General features: G+C 40.9%; 2 protein-coding genes across 2 annotated transcripts; both read left to right on the top strand.

Annotated features, from left to right (window-relative positions):
* The first annotated feature begins 469 nt into the window (after window positions 1-469).
* On the top strand, window positions 470-2,147 carry LOC125900042 (claudin-10-like). The gene is made up of 5 exons (XM_049594801.1): window positions 470-767; window positions 876-1,037; window positions 1,128-1,209; window positions 1,299-1,406; window positions 1,506-2,147. Exons 1-5 carry the CDS (start codon window positions 536-538, stop codon window positions 1,705-1,707), a joined length of 786 nt encoding a protein of 261 aa, XP_049450758.1. The 5' UTR covers window positions 470-535; the 3' UTR covers window positions 1,708-2,147.
* Window positions 2,148-3,679: 1,532 nt separating this feature from the next.
* Window positions 3,680-21,446, top strand: dnajc3a (DnaJ (Hsp40) homolog, subfamily C, member 3a). The gene is made up of 12 exons (XM_049593870.1): window positions 3,680-3,929; window positions 4,488-4,598; window positions 4,695-4,819; window positions 6,045-6,119; window positions 8,011-8,163; window positions 8,306-8,487; window positions 9,594-9,713; window positions 10,049-10,154; window positions 10,254-10,374; window positions 17,928-18,060; window positions 18,493-18,641; window positions 20,882-21,446. The coding sequence occupies exons 1-12, from the start codon at window positions 3,848-3,850 to the stop codon at window positions 21,037-21,039; spliced, it is 1,515 nt and encodes a 504-aa protein (XP_049449827.1). The 5' UTR covers window positions 3,680-3,847; the 3' UTR covers window positions 21,040-21,446.
* The last annotated feature ends 907 nt before the right edge of the window (window positions 21,447-22,353 follow it).

The raw sequence follows: 22,353 nt of genomic DNA, 5'->3' as shown, positions 1-22,353 counted from the left end.
ACATAATACAACCAAAACTGTTTCCTGACAATGAGCATATTGCATACTGTAAATACTGTAATTTTGTTCTTGTTGTTCTGATAACGCTGTTGTCATGTTTTGTTTTAGCAAGACAGGTCATACTCTGTATAAAATATAAGAGAAAAGAGAGTGTTAGCATGACAGTGAGAAGTGGGGCTATTGTCCTAGTTTCATGTGAATGCCACTGCCTTGTTTACAATTTTCGAATTTTTATCACAACATGTGTAGTAAGACCTAAATCTTATGTAAACCTGAACCCATACTGGTAGGATCACATGCACTATACCAACAACAAACACATTACCAAAGTGACCGTCACAAAAGGGTGGCATCACAATTCAAGGCAAAACATGTGATGATGTACACAAACCAAGTTTCGCCTCCTGTGTGCGCGTCAGTGTGTGTTTCTGGCAACACAGGACAAACAGGTGTCTTGCAGTTTGTGTTCGGGAGCTGCTGTGCCATCGCTTAGATTTGCCTTGTCTCTGTCCTGAGGCTCAACTTGAAGGCAAGCATGAGTTACAGGACTGTGGTGATGTACATGGAGATCGGCTGCTTTGTGGTCTGTGTGTCTGGATGGATCCTGGTGTGTTCTACCATGCCCACAGAGATCTGGACATGGTCCGAGGTTGACAGCATAGTCTTAACCACTTCAAACTACTTCTCCAATCTTTGGAAGGATTGTATATCTGATTCAACTGGAGTGTCTGACTGCAAGGGAATTCCATCAATGCTTGCACTGAATTGTAAGTTTGATGTATTTCAGTACGAGGCATGACAATAAATAGAAAAAAAATCCATAGTATTTCTTACTGCTTCTTCATACGTAACACTGTTTTGCTGTCCTTGGACAGGGGACATTCACATGTGCCGTGCTCTCATCATCATCTCTATTATCCTGGCTTTCTTTGGATCCATTCTGGTCTTAGTGGGAATGAAGTGTACTAAAATTGGGGGATCAGAGGTTGCAAATGCAAGAGTAACCTTTGCTGGAGGAATGAACTACCTTATTGGAGGTAAAACGTTACTCTGACTTATTTGAAAGAAGTCCCATTGCAATACACGATATGATTCATCTTTAAATGATTGTGTGCCTTTTGTTTTAGGGATGTGTTCTATGGTTGCTTTCTCCTATTATGGAAATAAAATTAGAGCAGAATTTCAAGACCCCAACTACAAAGCTCAGAAGTAAGTGCAATTTTTAAATGACAAGGCATATGTGATTACTCTATGAAGGTAGAATTGTACATTTATGCTATTCTTGTATTTTTTGCCAGGTTTGAAATAGGCGTTGGCGTCTTTATCGGCTGGGGAGGCTCCACCCTACTTGTTGTTGGAGGTCTTATTTTCAGTATCTTTGCAGGGAAGGAAGGGTGCCACTCAAGGTACAACGCTGCTACTGCATCATTGATTTTTTTTCCTTCATCATTTGTATTATCTACAGAAAAATGTAACCATTAATTTCTTGAATGTGTATTTCACAGCCCAAAGAGATTCCCTGAGTACAGGTACCCCGATCCCTACAGAGCTGTTCCAACAAAAAAGAGCATTGAGTCTTTGACTCGTACAGAGAGCACTGATAGCAGAAAATCAAGGACCACCCGCAGCAGCAGCGGCAGCGGAGGCAGCAGCATCTCAGGGATCACAGATTCGACAAAGACATCGGCAACAAATGCATATGTGTGACCTCTTTTCAAAGGTGGAATATATATTTTTTCTTTCTCTTCTTCATGGAATGTGTGGGTGGTTTTATTTTCCAAGTTCTGCTACTGCTTGAGCTCTATATTAGCTTTTAGAATAGGCTTTTTTCCACAACAGTTATGCTGACTTGCCATAGAAGGAAATGCACTGGTGTCACCAGTGGCTCCAAAAAGTGTCCCAAAATGGGTATTAATTATTTAGATGTTTTGTTGTTGTAGCCGTTAATATTTTTTATAAGATGAAAATAAAAAATGAACTATCTTTACATGAAACATGATAGAAGTAACTGATAATGCTTGTTGACTTAACAAGTAAGCTACATATCTCCAGACATATTTAACTGAATTTTGTATGCTGTAATTTAACGCTGTGAGATGTTTTCAGATGTTCTTGAAATTTGCAATAAAACAAAATGTTGATATTGATTCATTGCAGAAAGAATGTATTTATGATTTGAAACTATTTCCACCTGGACCACCATCGAGATTGAAGTGATGCTTATTTAATTTGAGCTAGATAAGTACAGTAACTAAGTAAATACATTCACTCAAGCACTGTACTTAAGTAAAGTTTTTAAGTACTTGCACTTAACTTGGGTACTTCTTTTATATCTTAGATTATTTTATACTTCTCTTTTACTGTTCTCCTGGTCTGTTTATTTTGGAGAGGAAGTGACATCTGCAGATACCTGGTTTAAGCCCCCTGAACAATGAACACTCTAGAGGTTCTAGCTGGGAGAAGTTTTAGCTGGTTGCAATCTTCAATTCACAGCTAGCCTATGCATGTGGCCTACGCCGTTGTAAGTGTTTATGCTTGTGTGGTGGTGTGTCTGTGTCACTCTGCAGTCACTCCTCCAAAACAGTGGTCAGTGGCGGGGTTTCTGTGAAGGGCTGTAAAGTAAAGCTGACTTCAAACACACCCAAAACACACATTAAATACGGCTTAATAGAGATAATTTCAAACAGAAGTACACATATCGGCTTCACTATAACTCACAGCATTCACAGACAAAGCATTTGTCTTTTGCTGGACACATTTTCCCCACAAATACAACATGCTAATATTTTTAGCACAAGCCTGCAGCATTTTACATTGCCAGGGACAACAGCAACATTTAACAAAGGTAACATTACAAAATTTGGCTTCATTACAGATCACAAGGTTCACTGACAAAACAACTTACTATACTAAACAAGTTTTCCCCACAAATATAACGTGCTAATGATTTTAGCACTAGCCTACAACATTTTACATAGTATAAATTAGCCTTGTGGCTAGGGAACAATTCAGGTCCATTACTACTCACAAGGTTCACCAACAAAACAACAGTCTTATACTTAACAAGTTTTAGAAACAAATACAACATGCTAACGTTATTAGCACAAGCCTATGGCATTTTACATTGTATAAATTAGCCTGGCGACAAGCGATTTCCTCTGCTCATATGAAGCCAGGATAAATCACACACAAGACTTCAAATGCTATTTTTGTGGAGGCTTTATTGTCTTTATAAATTATTGTGTCTTATCTGTGAAATTGAAGTAAATAAAAGCTTCGTTTCCACTGAGGAAAATGGTTTCAGCTTACAAAAACAGATAGGAGGTCTATGTCGCTGCGACCTTTCTGGGGAGGTGCACGTCAGGCTATGCAGTAGGGTAGTGTTTTTTTTTATTCAATCTTTGTGAGGAGGACATCAGGAGAGTCTCAAAAGCACATTTACATTGTTAAGTTTGTGTGGACCAAAATGCTGGTCCCACACCATGAGTGGGACCCCATAAACATCGGAAAACACACACTTTAACATTCACACACACACACACACACACACACACACACACACACACACTGTGATGACAGGTCTAGTGCTGCCGTGGCTCCTCTCTGTTGAGCCAGCCGAGGTGGGCGGGGTTTTCCAAACAATCCAGCCAATCACAGCCACCCACGACCGGCCGCTTGAGAACGCTGCTCTGCTATGAGTGACTGGGAGAAGAGAAGCAATGCTAAATCTCAGGTTAGCGGTCGACACATGGGACTGTTGAGAATAAAGCGAAGCATTACTTAGAATAACATCGGCTGAAGTTTGCGGGACATAAGGACATTGGAGCTGCCCGATGCCAAGCTAACCATGGTGTCCATAGACCATGTCGCTCACAAAATACTGACTTACATCCCTTATGTCCTTGTTTTGATTGACATGAGATATGAAGGTAAGAAGCTGAGTATACTTTCCTACACAAGCTAATGATAGCATGTTACCTTGAGCTAGCACAGAACTTTGTCCACAGTTCAGGCAGGCAGTGTGTAGTCAAAGTAACGTTAACGTTACATGGCTGATGTCAACGGTAACGTTAGCTTGTGATATCGATTAGGCTAACGTTAAGCTAGCTGTTATCACTTATGTTAACTTAAATTTAGACAAACCGTTTAGCTTATTAGTTAAAGTAACTAGTTAATTTGAGCTCAGGGGTAATTAAAAACTAAACTGCCACTGGTCAAATTAACGCTAGCTTGTTAATGTTAGTGTCTTTCGTGTTAGCTAACCGAACGTAACTTAGAACTTATGACAGCTAGCTAGCTAGCTAACCGTCATGTCAAACTAACTCTAGTTTGACGCTACTGACTTTATCAATGCGACAAACTGCTGTCTGTCACTGGTCGGTAATTAACGTGAGTCAATTTAATGGAGTACTGCACTCTTGTAACGTAGTTTTGTTAATATGCTCCCTATTGTAGTGCAGGATATCAGTATTGTGTGTGTTTTTCAGGAGTGAAATGTGGCAGGGATGGGAGTGTTGACAATCATATGGAAATGGGGAAGAAGCTGCTCGCTGCTGGCCAGCTAGCTGATGCCCTGTCTCATTTCCATGCTGCTGTGGGTAAGTGTCAGAAACATGCAGAGTTTAAAAAGACTTTTACCTTAGTTTTTATAATTTAAAACTTAAATAATTATGTTTTCCTTGTCCGTTTGTCAGATGGAGATCCCAAAAACTACATGGCCTACTACAGGAGAGCTACAGTGTTCCTGGCAATGGGGAAGTCAAAGTCTGCTCTGCCAGATTTGAGCAGAGTTATTGAACTCAAACCAGACTTCACATCTGTGAGTTTCCCTTTTTACATTAGTTGGTCTGCAGTCATTTATTTTCACACAGTTGAATGTGTGCTGACATAGCCATTGTCAGTGTTGTGATTTGATGTTGTTGTGTTTGTGTTGGATGCTACTATTTGACCTTGTGTTGGCTAGGTCCATAGATAGATAGACAGATACATTTTCAAGCAAATCAAAGGCACATACAAACACATAACTTAGTGCACCATTAAAAAAGTACAAATATTATATAGAAGACACAATTGTGCAAACAGGCAGGTAGGAGTAATAATTTCTCTGGGTTTTCTCCGGGTACTCCGGCTTCCTCCCACAATCCAAAGACATGCGGGTTAACTGGTGACTCTAAATTTACCGTAGGTGTGAATGTAAGCATGGGTGTTTGTCTGTCTCTATGTGTCAGCCTTGTGATAGTCTGGCAACCTGTTCAAGGTGTACCCCACCTGTCACCCACTGTCAGCTGGGATAGGCTCCAGCCCCCCGCGACCCCCAACCGGATAAGCGGTTATGGAAAATTAACGAGTCAATGAACATCTTATAAAATAATAGCGTTCTCTGATGCAGTCATTCTGTGTTCAGTGCCTGTATAGCATAGGGAATATAAGACCTCTCATATATGTTCCAGCTAGTTTTTGGGACCCTAATTTGACAGCCAGATGGGAGCAGCTCCAACTCTGAGTGTTACGGATGTGAGGCATCTGCATTTATATGTTTGCCCTTTCTTTCTCCAGCACTGTCGAATGTATTGCAGACTTGTTTCTGTGACTTTCTAATCTCAGAGAGCTAGTTTTAGCTCTTTGGCTTTCGAGTTGCCATGCTATGCTGTTATGTCAAATGATAAAACTCTTTCAACCAGGCTTCTGTTTGCCATTTCATATATGTGTCGGCTAACACCAAAGCTCCTCAGCTTCCTGATTAAAAATAACCGCTGACTGGCTCTCTTAAAAATGCCAGTGAGATAAAGGTGTATTATAGTTGCACACAGTTGTGTGTGATACTGCAGACTTACATTTTTGCGCAGATAGCGCTGTGTGAGAAACACATCTACTGTATGCAAATAATTGGAAGAAAAGGATGTATTGATATATACTATATATGTGCAAGTTTTCCAGTTTAAATCAGCTCCAGGCCCAACTGTGCTGGGAAACTGCTCAGCTATGTCAGCTGTGTTGATAAAACTATATTTGCACTCTTACGTAAAAGTTCCCTTTCTTACCAGGCACGCCTTCAGAGGGGGAATCTGCTCCTGAAGCAGGGGAGACTAGATGAGGCGGAGAGTGACTTCAAGAAGGTGGTAAGTATAGTAACATCCAGTTTAAACTCTACAGCAAGAATACTGAGAAGAAGTCACTAACATGTTAGATAAGCAGAGTTCACCAGGAGGTGTCAGTGTTGATCCGTAGTCTGGTGTTATAGTGACGCTACACTCAAGCATGAAGGCTTTATGTTTTATAAATATGACTTGAAATAAGGGCAATAGTTTGACTTATATATATTCATGTTTTTCCAGTCGGTGTGCACACTTTATTTGTATAATTAGTTTCCCTGTACTTTACAGTCACACTATGAGGTTGATAACATGAGAGGCTTTGTTAATGATGGGGCTGAATGGCCCCAACAAAAGACTTTGAAACCAAGTAGCAAGGATATTAAAAAAGCACATGCACATAGGCCACATAAGACCTTAGAGAAGGATACCCTGCATCCATAAGCCATCTTAAAAGATGTAGATCATAATTAAATTGGCAGTGAACTCTCATTCGGGCCTTCAGGGATCATTTTAAGGTGCTCGTTAAGGATTAAGACTGAAGCTCGCTAATGCATTTTCCATTTGAATTACCATTTTCACAGAGAAGTTTCACAACACTCCCAGAAGACACAAATGCCCTTGTTACATCTACTATTAATTCTTAGATTCCATTTAAAGCTGCTGTATTCTCAGGTGAGGTAATCACACAGGCAAAAATTAAGTTCCTCTTCTTTATGCGGATAGGGTGTGAATGTCAGTGGCACATTGTGCTAGGGGCATGTGGCGAGCCTGCAGCCTCATAAGCCTCTTTTGATCATTAGTTACCTACCTTTAAATACTCTTGTATTGAACACATGCAGAAAACCTGTCAACCTTTGCTTTGCTGTATTGTAAGTAGGTTGAAGCTCAGTAGTTGGTCGTGTATTCCTCTTCGGCTGGCTGTAATGTGAAACCTCAGGTGGGGAATATGAAAGTATTTAATGTGCTCATCTACATTGATTGATCAAGGCTCCCAGTTTGTCTGTGAGCTTGCCTGTTTTACTTCAAGTAGGTTACCCTCACTTGGGGTGGGTGGAGGAAATAAAATCAATGAATTAATTTAATACATACATAACAAACACTGTTGATTTCTTCTCATTGAGCTGACATGAAAAAATATTGGTTTTTAATTTGTGCCTTCAGTCAGCTCAGTGACGGCAGGTTAGCCAGCTGCTGTCCACTCAGCTTCTCAGGAGCTGCTGCCTCCTGATGACTGAACGCGTATGCATCGCTCATGTCTCACTTATGTCTTACTTCCAGTGGGAATCCCTAGTAAGGAATGTAAAGTTTTAAATTTGCAGTCAAGTGTGGTGCCTCTTTCTCCAAGAGGGCAATGAGCCACATTCCCAGCACAGGTCTAAAGGCATACGTGGGCAACATTTTGCTGGTATAATGTCAAGGGATCTGGCCAGAGGTGCGTGCTGTCCTGCTGCTTCAGCAGTCCACGGCGTTGGCTTAGCTTAATGCATCACGTTTATGCATTCTACTTTTTCCTAAGCCGAGGGAGCAGGAAACACGTTTCAGAGTACCCGAGTCTATATGTAAAGGATGTGTCGTTAGCTGAGATTGCTCTTGTGAATATGATGACCTCTGTGATGAAGATGATTATAATGTAAAGGGTTCAGGGAATGGTAAGCACTGCTAACGCTGTGATAGGCAATGTGTTCAAGAGGCAGAGTCGGTATAAAAAGCTCTTCACAAATATAAGAGTTCATATTGGAATGTGTTGGTGAAGGACTGACTAAAAGTTTTCTAAGCACACTGATTTTCTGGTCTACAGTCTACATCTCATATTCCATATTCTGTCCTGGCCTCTATCTTTTTTCGTCACTCTTGCTTTTTGCTTTAGCCATGATTATGAGCATGCAGTGTAACGTCTTGCCTTGCAATGTTCCAGCTGAAGTCCAACCCCAGTGCCAAAGAGGAGGGGGAAGCCCAGAGTCAGCTGACAAAGTCAGATGAAATTCAGCGGCTGGTGGCTCAGGCACGCAGCAGCTTCAACAGCCAGGATTACATGACAGCCGCTGCCCAGCTTGACACTGTCATTGAGGTAAGATGCCTACCTTGTCAGCAATGCCTAATTTTCCTGCGAGCATGACACTTTCCATGTTATCACCACTGCAGAGCGTACAGAGCATTTGTATAGTAACAAGCACTGCAGTTTGTAAGAGCCCTTTGTCTGCCTGCTACAGACTTGCGTTTGGGATGTGACCTCTCGTGAGATGCGAGCGGAGTGTTTCATTCAAATGGGAGAGATGGGGAAGGCCATCAGCGACCTCAAAGCTGCATCCAAGTTAAAAAATGACAACACCCAGGCTTTCTACAAACTCAGCACCATCTACTATAATCTCGGAGACCATGAGATGTCCCTCAAGTAAGACTCACTTGCAAACTGCCTTCTTTGAGGAAGTGTTTGACATTGTGAAAGGATTTAACAAAGTGTCACTACGAGATAACATTTGGATTTTAAGGTGTTTTTGCAGTATCAAACATGGCATAATCATACAGCATTTCTAATTGATTAAGTGAAGATATATGTTGTTGTCGGACCAGAGGATCTTTTTCATAGCTCTACAGTAAGTACCTCCCTTTTTTTGTTGTGTCTGCACTGCAACAAATGGGAACAATCAAAGTTCGTAGAGTGGGGTTTTAGCTCCTATTTTAGAGTAGGTATTCTCCCAGTACAAGAGGAACCATAAGTGACCTCAGTGTATGACGATTGGTTGAACACAGTCAGTGCACCATCGGCAACCGCCATTTTTAAAAACCTGTTAGCTGTGTCAACAGCAGACAACACAAAATGCAAACAACAGCTCGTAACGGAAAAAAATAGAAGAAAAAACTGGACAAATGGCCAAATATTGAAGTCCTGTTTTCACTGAGCGTATATGCAAAGGTGAAAATACAATGTAGTTTTGACTCCTCAAAGCAAAAGTGACATTGCTATACCAACTGCTAGCTGGCTTACAGTATTTGACTTCAGTGTTCCCATTGGCGGTCTAAATGCAAACAGAAAAAAGCCCTTAAAGATATGTAGTTCTTGTGAGCAGTTCCTCTTAGGGAGTCCTAATTTGGTCCGAAAACGCCTATGATCTTTCAGTTTGTTCTAAATGTTATTGATTGAAGCTCTACTTCGTATCAGTTTAGTGCTGTAGAGGGCCATTAGCAAAGTGTTACTTATAAATACATGCTTGTTTCATTTATTTAAATGATGTGTGACAGTGAGGTGGACAAAATAACACTAAATATATCATGACACAGTGAAGTTGTCCTGCAGTTAATGGCTCATAAAGCTTGTTTATTGTTGAGTCTGTTCTTAAACGTCGTGGTCATTTCTGTGGTAATGGCCCCTCAAAGTATAAATACTTTTCAGTCATGCACAAACACTTGGTATTAAACTCTTTATTACTTGCATATGTAGCTAACAAGACAAAAAATTAGCCAGTTCTGACCCTCCTCCTCTCCACATCTGATCTGCAGCGAGGTGCGCGAGTGCCTGAAGCTCGATCCTGATCACAAACAGTGTTACAGCCACTACAAGCAGGTCAAGAAGCTCAACAAACAGATCCAGTCTGCCGAGGAACTCATCCAAGAGCAGAGGTGTGTGTGTATGTTCGGGCAATTGTACATCCCTGTAAATATAAAATAATATCCTCTCTGAATACCAGGAATTGCATCAGCCTGCAAAATGACTGCTTCCTTTCCCTCAAGCTCTCCGACTTTTCTGATCTTACAAACAGGCATGCAAATCCCATCTCAATGTGAATGGATGTCACATCAAATTTGACATACATAAGATATCACATTCACAAGACTGAACAGAGCGAATAAGAGAGCAGGATGATGTTCGTGGGTGCAATGATCCATGTTGCTTTCTGCCGTATCGACAGTGTCACAGCGTTGTTTAAACACCCACCTGCTTCCTGCTCTTTTAGGTATGAAGACGCAGTGAGCAAATATGAGGCGGTGATGAAGACGGAGCCCAACGTGCCGCATTTCTCCCTCCTTGCCAAAGAGCGCATGTGCCATGCTTTGGCACAGGTGAGACCCCTTACTGCGACCATGAGATGCATTAGCTCAGTCTTTGACTTCATTAAACAGTACGTCTAATTAAACGTGTTTTCTTTGTGTCACGAGCAGGGCCAGCAGGCCAGCAGAGCTATCTCAGTGTGTGGTGAGGTTCTGCAATCCAACCCGGAGAACGTTAACGTGCTGAAGGATAGAGCTGAGGCCTACGTCCAAGAGGAACAGTATGAGGAAGGTAAGCCTGTCAGAGGTAGCTGTATCTGGCGGGGATCTATTAATTTTTCAATTTAATGGAGTTAGCCTGTGAAATTTTCGCACTCAAACCGGAATCACACTAAATGCTGTTGAGTCTACGACCACCCTTTACTGGGAATTTATTTATTTCAGTTGTGTAAGTCCATGGACACTATGACACAGCTGTTGCATAGATGGCAGTTGTTTGGCAAGAAAGGCCTTGTCTACATGTATACAGGTATTTTTGAGAACTCATATTTTCCCCCTGCATTAAAAAACAAACAAATCTGTCCTAACTTTTGTTTCACAAATGATCCTGTCCGCACTTTTGCCAAAACACCTACTAGTAATCTCATAATTGCAGATTTTCAATCAATTGAAGAATTACGCAGCTCACACAAAGATATGAGTGATGTTCTGGACATGTAAAAGTTTTCCTTTCATTCCTCATTGACCACAATCCCACTCTCAGAATCGTCCAACCATCTGCTGGTTCGACCAGGCCGATCCAAAGCCATTGCTTTTCGGCGGACTTTAAACAGCAGACGCAAAGGTGGACCAAATAACACTGCCTTCATTCATCTGTAAATTAGTACAGTAATACAAAGTTTAAGTTTGACCGGTAGTCCACCATTGTTGTCATTGTTTCTAGCATATGCTCGTCACATAAAGCAAAAATGAGCATGCATGAATAAAGATGACATCATCATTTCCCAAACGCTCTATTTTACATGTCTACACAGATGCACAGTAGCTTGAGTTTAGAGGAATCTGCACCTTAAATGGTGTTTTAAAAAATCTCAATTTCAGTGGCCTAAAACTTTGCATGTTGAAGAGATGCAATGTAGACAGGGCCAAAGTCTATAGGTTTATTTACACTGTGTATACACACACATACACACACACACACACACACACACACACACACACACACACAAACACATATTTATGTTTTTTTAAAAAATAGTTTTGGTGAGAGCTGGGTCATTTGAATGAAGTTACTGCAATCTGCACTTAGTTGCCAGTTTATTAGTCAGACTCTAACACAAGAGTCCTGCGGTTAATTTTACTTTCATGAAGATTATAATGCTAATTTTTGTTGAAACTGTTACAGAGAGGTGTTGATTTAACTGTATGATCATTTTGGAGGCTGCAGTTTTGGTGCTTTTGAACTGTATTGCACTATCCAAAGAGGTGTTTCTGCTTTTCAGCCTGTGATATAAATCTGGTGGAGAAGATAATAGAAACACCCGTCAATTCAACAGCACCACAAACTTCAGCCTCCTAAATAATCAGTAAAATCAACAAAAACTAAATATTTATTGAATAGCTGTTTGTATTGGACTGCATTATTTTTAGCTAAGTGTACCTAACAAACTGGGAGCTGAGTGTCTGTTGTAATAATCCCAAACCTGCTACACTGTACACAGGTGTCATGGCAGGAGTCTAACACAGGGGGTCCTTGTAACACTACAAAAAAACTACACAGTGAAATTAGATTTAAATATCAGTGACACATAATATGAGCATCGTACCATCTGATCATTTGATTTGTTGGAACGTGTTTATATCTACCGGGAAACTAATGTGATTTTAATGTAAACATCTAAAGAACTTGCTGTCAGGCAGCATACTGTCAGAAAAGGGATGGATGCTCACATTAAATTAAATTGTGCCTCATTTAACACAATCTGTCTGTTCAGCGCCAAATCCATTTTGACTTTGAATTTAAATAAACACAATCAAGACTAAACGTAGATAAATGCAGCCGGGGTGTCCTTATCTAATTTGGTTAAAGCATATAACTACTATGTCTAAAGCCTGAATAAGACAAACGTCATCCGTTAGAGCATTTATCTCACACAGTGTAATTAGAATGAGGTGTGGAGCACAGTGTGTTAAGAGTAAGTATAGCCTGCGAGATGTAGAGCTGCCCCGCACTGCTGGCTGAAATTATGCAGAATTTCTTGTTTATCAAGCCTAAAGCCATTCTTCAGTGGCAGTGCCAAAGCACACACACACACACACACACACACACACACACACACAGCACTTACTATCTCCATAAAGCCTTTTCTGGCAGAGAGGGAATTAGGCTGAAACAACGGTCTCCCCTATCTGTTGTCAAATCGTAGAAAGTCCAGTGAAGGCAGATGGTGAAATCCCCGGGAATTTGTGTTCCAGCCATCATCTTACCTGTCGCCCGATGTTCTGCTGCTGCCGTGCAAACAGCCAACGGATATTTTTGTCAAAATCCCTGCCCACATTTTATGTTTATCTGTCAATTAAGTTTGAAATGTAATGTAAGCTGTTCCACCCATCTCCGTGTCTTTGCGCACAGATTGCAAATGCGATGTCCAAACCCGGGTTCCTACAGAATAACTTTCACTCCAGCTGCTTAATTTGAAACTGCCACACATTCAATGCTTTAATGACTACCAGTTCGATACTAGCCAAAAACTGAATCAGATACCAGAAAAATTTGATAAAAGTTATAGTCAAATACAAAATGATAAATAAAACTTTCCATCAAGTAATAACACTTTGGTTTGGTACAGAACTCGGTGCCTGAGAACGCATCTTAAGTATGAGACTGTGCAGCGTCCTGGCTGCGACTTGGCCGCCAGGGCTGATTGCGTCCACTCTTGACAATGTAAAGCTGGACCAACCGTGTCGCAGCCCAAACGTAGCACAGCAGCACCAGGTGAAAACCACCCGTACATCTAGACTGCAGACGTAACAGATCTGTTTTTTTCTTGCTCGTCTCACGCAGCAGATACACTCTCATTTTCTTCTGTGCAGCTGTCTGTGGCGGCTCTCTCTGAGATGGTCGCGTCTCAGCTCTGTCTAATGGATTTATTTATGCTTCAAGTCTATCTTTTTTCGACAACGCGCGTAAATGTGAGCCTAATGTCCAATAAAAAGGCACTGAATAACCATATTTATCTACGTTTCTGCAACCTAAGCAGAACAGAGTGTGCTGCTCTTTAGACAAAGCCAGAGAGCAGCACACTGCTCTGGTTTGTAATTCTTAAGACTCCCTTAACATTGGCTCAGCAGCTGGAAGTTTGGACTTATTTTGCACAACTGAAATTACATTTTTTGTTATTTTTGGGAAGAGTGAAGTATCGAAAAATGTACAGTTGGGCACTGGTACTGAACTGCAGGTTTCAGTACTTATCAGTTTGAATTTGAACGGAGCCAAACCATAGTGGCAGCTGAGGGAGAGCAGCTGCGTGCTGGACAAAAAAAAAACAAAAAAAAAAAACACAAGGAACCAAAAGAAAACTTAACAATAGAGCTTTTGTTGATTTATTAATGTGACAAACCCAAAGTTGAAAATGTACAATTCAAGACAAAGTGGCTTTAATGATCAAGACAGGAATCAGAGGATATTATTACTGACATTGGCAGAGACTCCATCATGACCACTGAGTGACACCGTCCTGGCCAGTGTTTTCATTGTCTGTCTTCACGATTTTCATGAAACCTGAAACCGCTTCCTGTGCGTCAGGCTGCAGCACTCTATTGATTTGCACTACATAAACTAAAACACTGTAAAACAATGACTCATAACCAACCAGTGTGATGCACACAAGAGGATAGGTTTTTTGTGCCTGTTTTCCAATAGCCTGCTGCTAGTCGTCGAAATCTAGGAAACTGAAGGGGATTTGTTGTGTGTGACCACAGTTTGACAGTGTGCGTCATTTAAATTAGGCTGCAGATGGAAAACATTTGTACCTAATACCTGAGACTTTAATATGGCTGTACAGGCAGTTAATCAGCTGAAGAGAAAGGCTGTCATACAGCACAGGTGAGATGCTGTGGATGGAGAGTCAAGTCAGAATCAGACAGAATCTCTTCTGTCATTACTGCCACAATGAGTGCACATTTTTAAAGAGTTGTTAATTGTTAGTGTTTGTTGGGGCAGTTTTGACTTTATTTTAGCTACGAAAGAGATGAAAAGCAATGATGAAAGAAAGAGATGAGGGTTAGGGGTTGTCCCTGCCTGGATTTTATCATGGTCCATTATGATTACATGGTACACATCTTAGACCAGGAGGCCATCATAACTTCCCTGGAAATATTTTTTTCTGTGCAGCTAAATATCTTATCATTAATCAATGCATTATACAGTGAAGCAGGCAAATGAAACATGAATAAAAGACGTTTGTGAGATTTTTGAAAAGGATTATGTGAATATAGGACGCAGGAACGGGGTGCTGCTGACCTGGAAAGAACCTCAGTGTGCATTAACATATGCCACTTAGCCAGTGCGGAGCTGCGCTTTGTGCATATACTAAAAAATGATGCCCTCAGGCTTCTTTGTCTGATGGTGAAGTGTTTGAAAAAGCAAAACTTTTAACCCGTGTTGACAGGTTTCTAGAGATGCAAATACATGATAGATTCATTTAATCATCAAGTGCTAGTGCGGTTTGTTTGTGGTGAGAACGTGTTTCAACCTCGATCTGAACCAACTGCGTCTATTAAAGTGCACCTCCTCCTGTACTGCCTTAATATGCACATTCAACACATCCAATGCATCAACACATTGTTTTCTAGTTGGAGCCGCGCGTTGTTTTCAAACTGTATGGTTTGACTAAAATGAACAATGACAGCAATATAGTCCACGATGAGCAGCGCTAAAATCAACCTGCGTAGTTGTCCCTCCATTGTGACATTAGAAAGTGTCACATTTATCTTGCAAGTGTACTCTTCTTCAACGTTTTGCTTACTTCCTGGATTTTTCCTACATGGAAATTCTGACCAATCAAGAGTGCAAGTCATTTAATGTGAGCTGCTCGTAAATGCTGCCGTGACAACATGAACCGACTCTAGGAAATTATGTAACTTTGGAACAAACTTAGTCCCTGATTTGGACCAAAGCAAGACAACTCTGGGTCTGAAAGCACCCTTAGGGACCAAATGTCCCCAACATATCATATTTAAAAAGAAAAAACAAAGCATACAAAACCGTCCAAGTACACCCTCAATCACCATTACCATCACTTCTGGCAGGTCGGCCCCAGAGTAATGACATACTGAGGCTGTGTATGTTGTCATAAACATGGCATGAACACATCAGCAGGTGGGAACGTCAGACCTCATGTGGGCTTTTAAACTGTCAGAACCCATGGGTGTTAAATTCACCTCAGTACGCCTCACAGGGTAAACAAGCCTCAAAGCACCCAAATGTGCACGCACAAACAGCCTGGAGCTGCTGCAACATGATCTGAAGGTGATGATGAATAAAGTGGTTTATTTAACAGTGTGGGATCAAGTATTTTCAGAGATGAGATTAACAAGGACGCTTTCGATACCAACGATTCCAGCAACAACAACATTTTATATTGTCATTCTCAGTTATTTTCTGCTGATTGTCAGACATTACATCACTTAATTCACTACAGATGATCACATTTTATATTGTCATTCTCAGTTATTTTCTGCTGATTGTCAGACATTACATCACTTAATTCACTACAGATGATCACATGTCCAAGTCAGCAGTCTCAGCAAGGCTCTATGGCGAGTTAAAATTTGCTTTTTCAGTGCAAAACTTTATTTAAGTACAGTTATTTGTCTTCTGATAAATGTGGCAGTCAGTTTGATTTTTAGCCATGCTGGCAGCATCACTATAAAGATGACAGTCGGTCCAGACCTTCAAGGCCCCCTCAGGATGAATTGTAATAACTTTGGTGATCCTCCGACTTCTCTTCTAACACAGCCATCAGGTCAAAATTTAAATTTGCCCAAAGCACTCTGATTAAATTCCTGCTAAATTGGGCACAATCACATCAGCATCAGCTATGTTTAGTGCTAATAAGAAAATGCTAACATGCTTAAAAGGCAACTCTGATATTTTTCAACCTGGACCCTATTTTCCCATGTTTTTGTTTCTAAGTGACTAATGGGAACAACAGTTTTTGAAATTGGTCCGGTACAGAGCTTCAAAACGGGCCGCAATGTAACCACTCGGGGAGTGTTTGCACTGTCAGTGTTACTCGTCTAAAAGTTGTTATTTTTGGAAGTTGGGTGCTCAGATAAGTGTCTGAGAACATTATGGAAAGAATCCCTACAGACATAAAACTTGTTGACAAGTTTACAAGTTAAGTTACAAGTTAACAAGTTGACATTAAAGTTGTTTGAGATGTCCTTATAATGACAACTTGACATTAACATAAAGACAACTTCTGGTAATGTCACTTTGATTAATGTCAAGTTGTCATAATCAAGACAACCCAAACAATGTCAACTTGTCATTACAAAAACCGAATTACACTTGATGACAGCAGTCATAAACATTTATGACATGTACACAATGTTTATGACAAGTTCATGACGGTGTCATGTCATAGTTATGACAGTGTCATGTCACCCTTATGTAGATACCTTCAAGTAAAGTGCTATCCTCCATTTAAATAAACATTTTAGCGTGTGTAGAGCCGCATATTTTCCCATCTAACTGGAAGAATTATGGATTTATTTTAATCAAACCAGACTTGGTGATTATTGGAACAGTGGAAACACAAACCAAGGCAGTTCTTCTGAGTTTTATTTTGTTTCTGTCAACTTTGAACAAATGGTGTTCTACACGGATAAAATTACTGATAATTTAAATGCAGTCTGGTGAATTTGGTGATTTTTCTAGTTAAACAGAAAGGATCTTACTCTTTAATAAAAAGATCTGTATCTGCAGGGTCCTTCACATGATATTGCCAGACATTTAAAGCCTGTCAGTGGCAAACAAAGCACTTTTAGTGTATGTAAAATAATGCGAACATGCCCAAAGTGGTTACACTGCAGCTTGTTTCGCAGCTGCCGGTTGCAGCCTTGTCACTCAATATTACACCAGTCACTCAGTCATGTCCCAGTTCGTCTCTTAGGCACAAAAACATGGGAAAACGGGGTCCAGGTTAAAAAAACCCCCAACTTAAATTATCCTTTAACCAAGACAGTTAGTGTGGCATCACCATCGTGAGCATGTTAGCATTTAGATCAAAGCACGGCTGTGCCTAAGTTCAGCCTCACAGCAGATAAAATGACTGTAGACTCCTAGTCTTTTTTTTATGGGATGCTCATACAGCCACTCGTCTCCTGCATCGAGGTCACTTTACATCAGGCTTTAGGTGAGTCATCAAGTGTTTCAGTGTTACTGTAAGTTATAAATTCATAGATGCAGTGCCAGCGCTCAAAACCATTTGTGTAGGAAACTGGATGTAGCCTTGTACCAGAGCAATGGTGATGCCACAATGGCAGATTTGAGGACATAAAGCACAGATGAAAGGTAAAATGATTATTGTTAGTTGATCCATGTACATTTCTTTATGTCTTTTGTTCTGTCATCTAACTGAAGGCTCAGACACATAACTTTACTCTGTGCCTTGCTCAGAGACACTTGGAGATTTTAGGTGAATGTTTGCCACAACAAGGTCTAAAGGTCATGTGTTTCCTCTCGCTGAATGACTGTGTTTAAATACTGTACTTCACTTTCCATTAGCCGCTTTGGATGAGTAAGCAATACTGATTGTGTCCTCCATTTTTATTTTCCAGCTATTAAGGACTATGAGACTGCTGCGAAACACAGTGAGAATGACCGTCAGATAAAAGAAGGCCTGGAGAGAGCTCAGCGACTTCTCAAACAGTCTCAGAAGAGGGATTATTATAAGATCCTGGGAGTGAAGAGGTGGGCACTGATCACTGGAGTTTTGGCTCCTTGTTTCTATTCATATCGGAGTTTTACGGGGGAAGTTGAGAAGAACTGGTGTGTTTTTTTTTTTTTTTTAACAAATGGGTTGCTTTACAAGACCGCATCTGAAAGCAATTTGTTTTCAGATTGTATTGAACAAGCACTGCTCTACAAAGGAGCCCCACTGCAATGGAAACCACATCATTTATCCTCTTTGAACATTTTTGTGCTCAAAAGCACTGCTGACAATTCAAGATAGATTACATTTTTAAAGCAATAAAAAGTAATGGTTTATTACACAAGGGTGAATGTGGTAACCTTGACAACTGGATGAGTATTATTAGGTCCAGCTTGTGTTGAAAAGACGGGAAAGAAAAGCTGTTTTTATCCGTCATACATGTGCTGATGATGCTCTCCCCGTTGTCGCAGAACTGCCCAGAAAAAGGAGATTATCAAAGCCTACAGGAAACTGGCACAACAGTGGCATCCGGACAACTTCCAGGATCCAGAGGAAAAGAAGAGGGCTGAGAAGAAGTTCATTGACATCGCTCAGGCTAAAGAGGTTCTCACTGACCCAGGTAAAAAGTTTTGTGGTCTGCAGAGTCAGTGCAAAGTTGTTACTGTCAGTCTTGCAGTAAATGCCAGGCCTCTGAGGGGCTGCTGTGAACAGCTCACTACTTGCTATTTTGTTGAAGTAGCTGGAGACCTTCATTGTTTTCCTGGGTACCTTTCTTACATCAGTAAAATGGTTTTATACAGTAGAAACAATCTTACAGACAACACAACGTATTTAGTAATTAAACCATATCAAGTTAGAGTGATTGGGAAAGAAACTTTCCATCCCTGTAGTAACTCATCAAAGTCAGATTAAGTCCATTAAGGAGCCCCATGAAATGAAGTCAAACACTAAATCTCCTGTGTATGAATGTACCAAGCAGATGCAGAGTTTCTGAAAACATGACAGTATTTGTTTTTCTCTAGTATCATAAGTACTTAGGATGCAATTCTTCCAGACCTGACAGTGCAGCAAGTGCTGACAAGTGTTCTAGTCAGCCGTTAAAGGTCCCAGTGTGGATTTAATGGCATCTAGCTGTGAGGACAGATTGCAACTAGCTAAAACTTTTCCCGCTTAGATTTCCTTAAGTTTTCATTGTTCAGGAGGGGTTACTCCTTCTCCAAACAAACAGACGGGGTGTTTAAAAAAACAACAACAAAAAACACTGAATAAAGCAGTTTCACGTAAAAAAAAAAAAAAAAAAAATCAGTGTTTTTTAAGACACTCTCTTCGCAGCGGGGCTACAAACTGCTGTGGCCGACGAGTGAACAGGAAAACGCAAATGGCCCTATCTAGAGCCAGTGTCTGGTTTGTCTGTTCTTAGCTACTGTAGAAACACAGTGGTGCAACATGCCGATCTCTGTAGACAAGTGCTGTGTCTCAAATCGCGTACTTCTGTACTTACACTTAAAATTTTGAGTACATAAGTGCGTTCACACTGAGAAGTATGGAAAAATGCAGTGCACTATGAGTACCTGGATGGTGCACTCAAAACGGTGAAGAAGTTGAGTGTGGAACTATGGACACTTCTCGCACTCAATGGCTGCCATCTTGGCTACGTAGCGAAAGGGGAGGGACCACTTTTCAAACTGGAAATTGCGGCCGAGGACTGTGCGACCGTGAACGTTGCTGCATTGTACAAATATACATGTGTTTTGTGCACTAAGCATCACTATACTGTTGTCGGGTATAAGCCAGCAGTACGTTTATTGGGTTAATTTAGCAGTCTGTAATGATTTGGCACCGCGAACGATAACGCGAATGCTAATGCTAGTTTGCTAACTAACTAGCTAATTTTCGGTGAGTGCACAACGGCCGTGTTTGGTTTGAGACAACACCACCCTGTTGAAATTTGCGCACTACGCCAATGAGTACATAGTGCACACAGTATACTACATAGACGTATACTAACAGAAGTATGTGATTTGAGACACACCAAAGGACCTGCTCTCTGTGTAGATATGAACAGCTCATTCTAAGATAATCAAAACATGATTCTTATTCTCAGGTTATTATACACTAATGAAAACATACTTACATATTTCCTTTAATCCTACATACTGGACCTTTAAATACCACAGAAAGAAGCACAACACCAGCAGAAACAACAGACAGTGACAAGTGCGGCTACAGTGACAGCTTTGTCTCAACTTGTCAAAAAGAAAAGCTTTTTTTTTCATGAGTGTTACACATTTTTTGCAATTGTAGCACCACACATTTACACTATGCCACAAACACCAGCAACGTGATGAGGTGCTGAGTGTCTATCGTGTTTGTCTCCGGTGGCCGAGAGTTGTAAAATGTTCGACTTTGGGTAAAAACAAAACTGTCATGTCCTTAATATAGGGGAGCCCAGACGTAACATGCAGTGTGACTCCTCCCTACCCTCATCACTCCCAAGACAGGCCAGAAGAGGCACCACCTGTTTCTCATCACCCTCTCACACACTCGAGAGGAGGAGAGATCTGACACACCATCGTTTTGCCTCTCTGCACTTTATCTCTTTTCCTCTAGATTTAGTCTATCAAAAATTCCTGTCGTATACGCACCAGAACTTCCAGTTTCATACAAAAATAAATGAAAAACACTAATAAATTGGGGAGAACACGACCCAGTTCAAGCCAGGAGGAATAAGGAGAACTTGCAGCCTGGACCGGCCCAAGCCCAGCAGGTTGTGTTGGGCCCAGTTGAGCTCAGGCAGAGATGTATACCTGAGTAAATATTATTTTGTTAAGTTCTGTACTGATTTGTTTTTTCTTCCAGAGATGAGAACCAAGTTCGACCACGGTGAAGACCCTATGGATCCGGAGAGCCAGCAGGGTCATCATCACCACCAGCACTTCCACGGAGGCTTCCACGGCTTCCAGGGTTTCAATCCATTCGGCTCCGGACCCTTCAACTTTAAATTCAACTTCAACTGAGGAGGACGCTCACATCCGGCACAGCTGGAATTACCGTATTTTCCTCCCTATTTAAAAGGGAGATCGCTGGCATGAGGAATGTCATGAGTCTCACAAAACTGTGGAGCAAATTGTGACTTTAATTCAGTGACCTTAATTAAATATGCATCTTCGTTGTTGAATGATACAACTTGGAATTCCGTTTTGGGGAAGGTCTGTTGCTGTGCTAACAAATATCTGCCATGTGTGAAGCAGCTTTTATCTGTCACATGTAAGTGGTTAATTGGGACACTTGCATCCTTTCCACGTACTGTACGCTCTACCATTCACATCCATTCATAAGATTCTATTTGTACATAAGTACAGTACTATTTTTATATGAATGGAGTTTTTCTGAGATGTAAATAAAGACCTATTTATGTACCTTACCTTGAGCTGAGGGACAGGAGTGCTGCTGTATGGAAAGGTTGGAGAGTGCCTACAGTTTGAGAAACAGCACTTCTTCATGATTACATCTAACCTTTTCCTAATTGCAACAGCCTCTCTCCCATAAATGTATTTTCACGTGGTGAAATGGTTCACGGCGAGGGACAAATTACAGTGAACGAGAATCACGTCATAGTGGACCTTTCAGCGTATGAATCGCACGTCCACTGACCACACAGAAATCACAAACAGATTTTATAATGACTTTTGTAGCAAAGGTTTATTTTTCCACCAGACAGTAATATAAACATTTGTATTTGACACAGCACAGTGACAGATGGGTGTCCTGAGAGCAGACAACCTGCACCCATTTTTATTGACTTTAAAGACAGAGAAAAAAAGAAACTACTATTGGTTTGGGTTGAGCAGCGACACCTGTCTTATTCCTGAGACAAAAACACTGGTTCATCGTGGAATTCAAATACTGAAAAATGATTTCTAAAATTTCAAAGCAGTGAAGCTGAATGTACACAAGATGTAAACATACAGTAATAAGTTAAAACCCTATGTCCTACACATAAACTGTGACCTTTAGTGTGCAAATGAGGATTCTTTGATCCACAGCTTGGCCATGATAAAGCATCGCCTGGTCTGCTGAGCCAAAGTCATCTAATACACATTACTTCACAGGGACAGACACGTACACATTTGCTAACCCCCGCCCTTACAGCGGTTGCTGAGCTACAGTTGAACAGTTGCTGTTTGGGGGCGGGGTTTAGCAAATGTACAATTTCTGTGCCACCTGCTTTTCTCAGGGACAGTAGGAAAATTATTGGGGTTGGAAGGAGAGATGAATCTTTTTCATTTTACAAAAAGAGGCACTCCCCAGACTTATTTATATTTTCGCTG

The sequence above is a fragment of the Epinephelus fuscoguttatus genome, linkage group LG13, assembly GCF_011397635.1.
Source record: "Epinephelus fuscoguttatus linkage group LG13, E.fuscoguttatus.final_Chr_v1".
NCBI classification, from domain to species: domain Eukaryota; kingdom Metazoa; phylum Chordata; class Actinopteri; order Perciformes; family Serranidae; genus Epinephelus; species Epinephelus fuscoguttatus.
The sequence above is the reverse complement of the archived record's forward strand: the minus strand, read 5'-3'. Positions and strand labels throughout refer to the sequence as shown.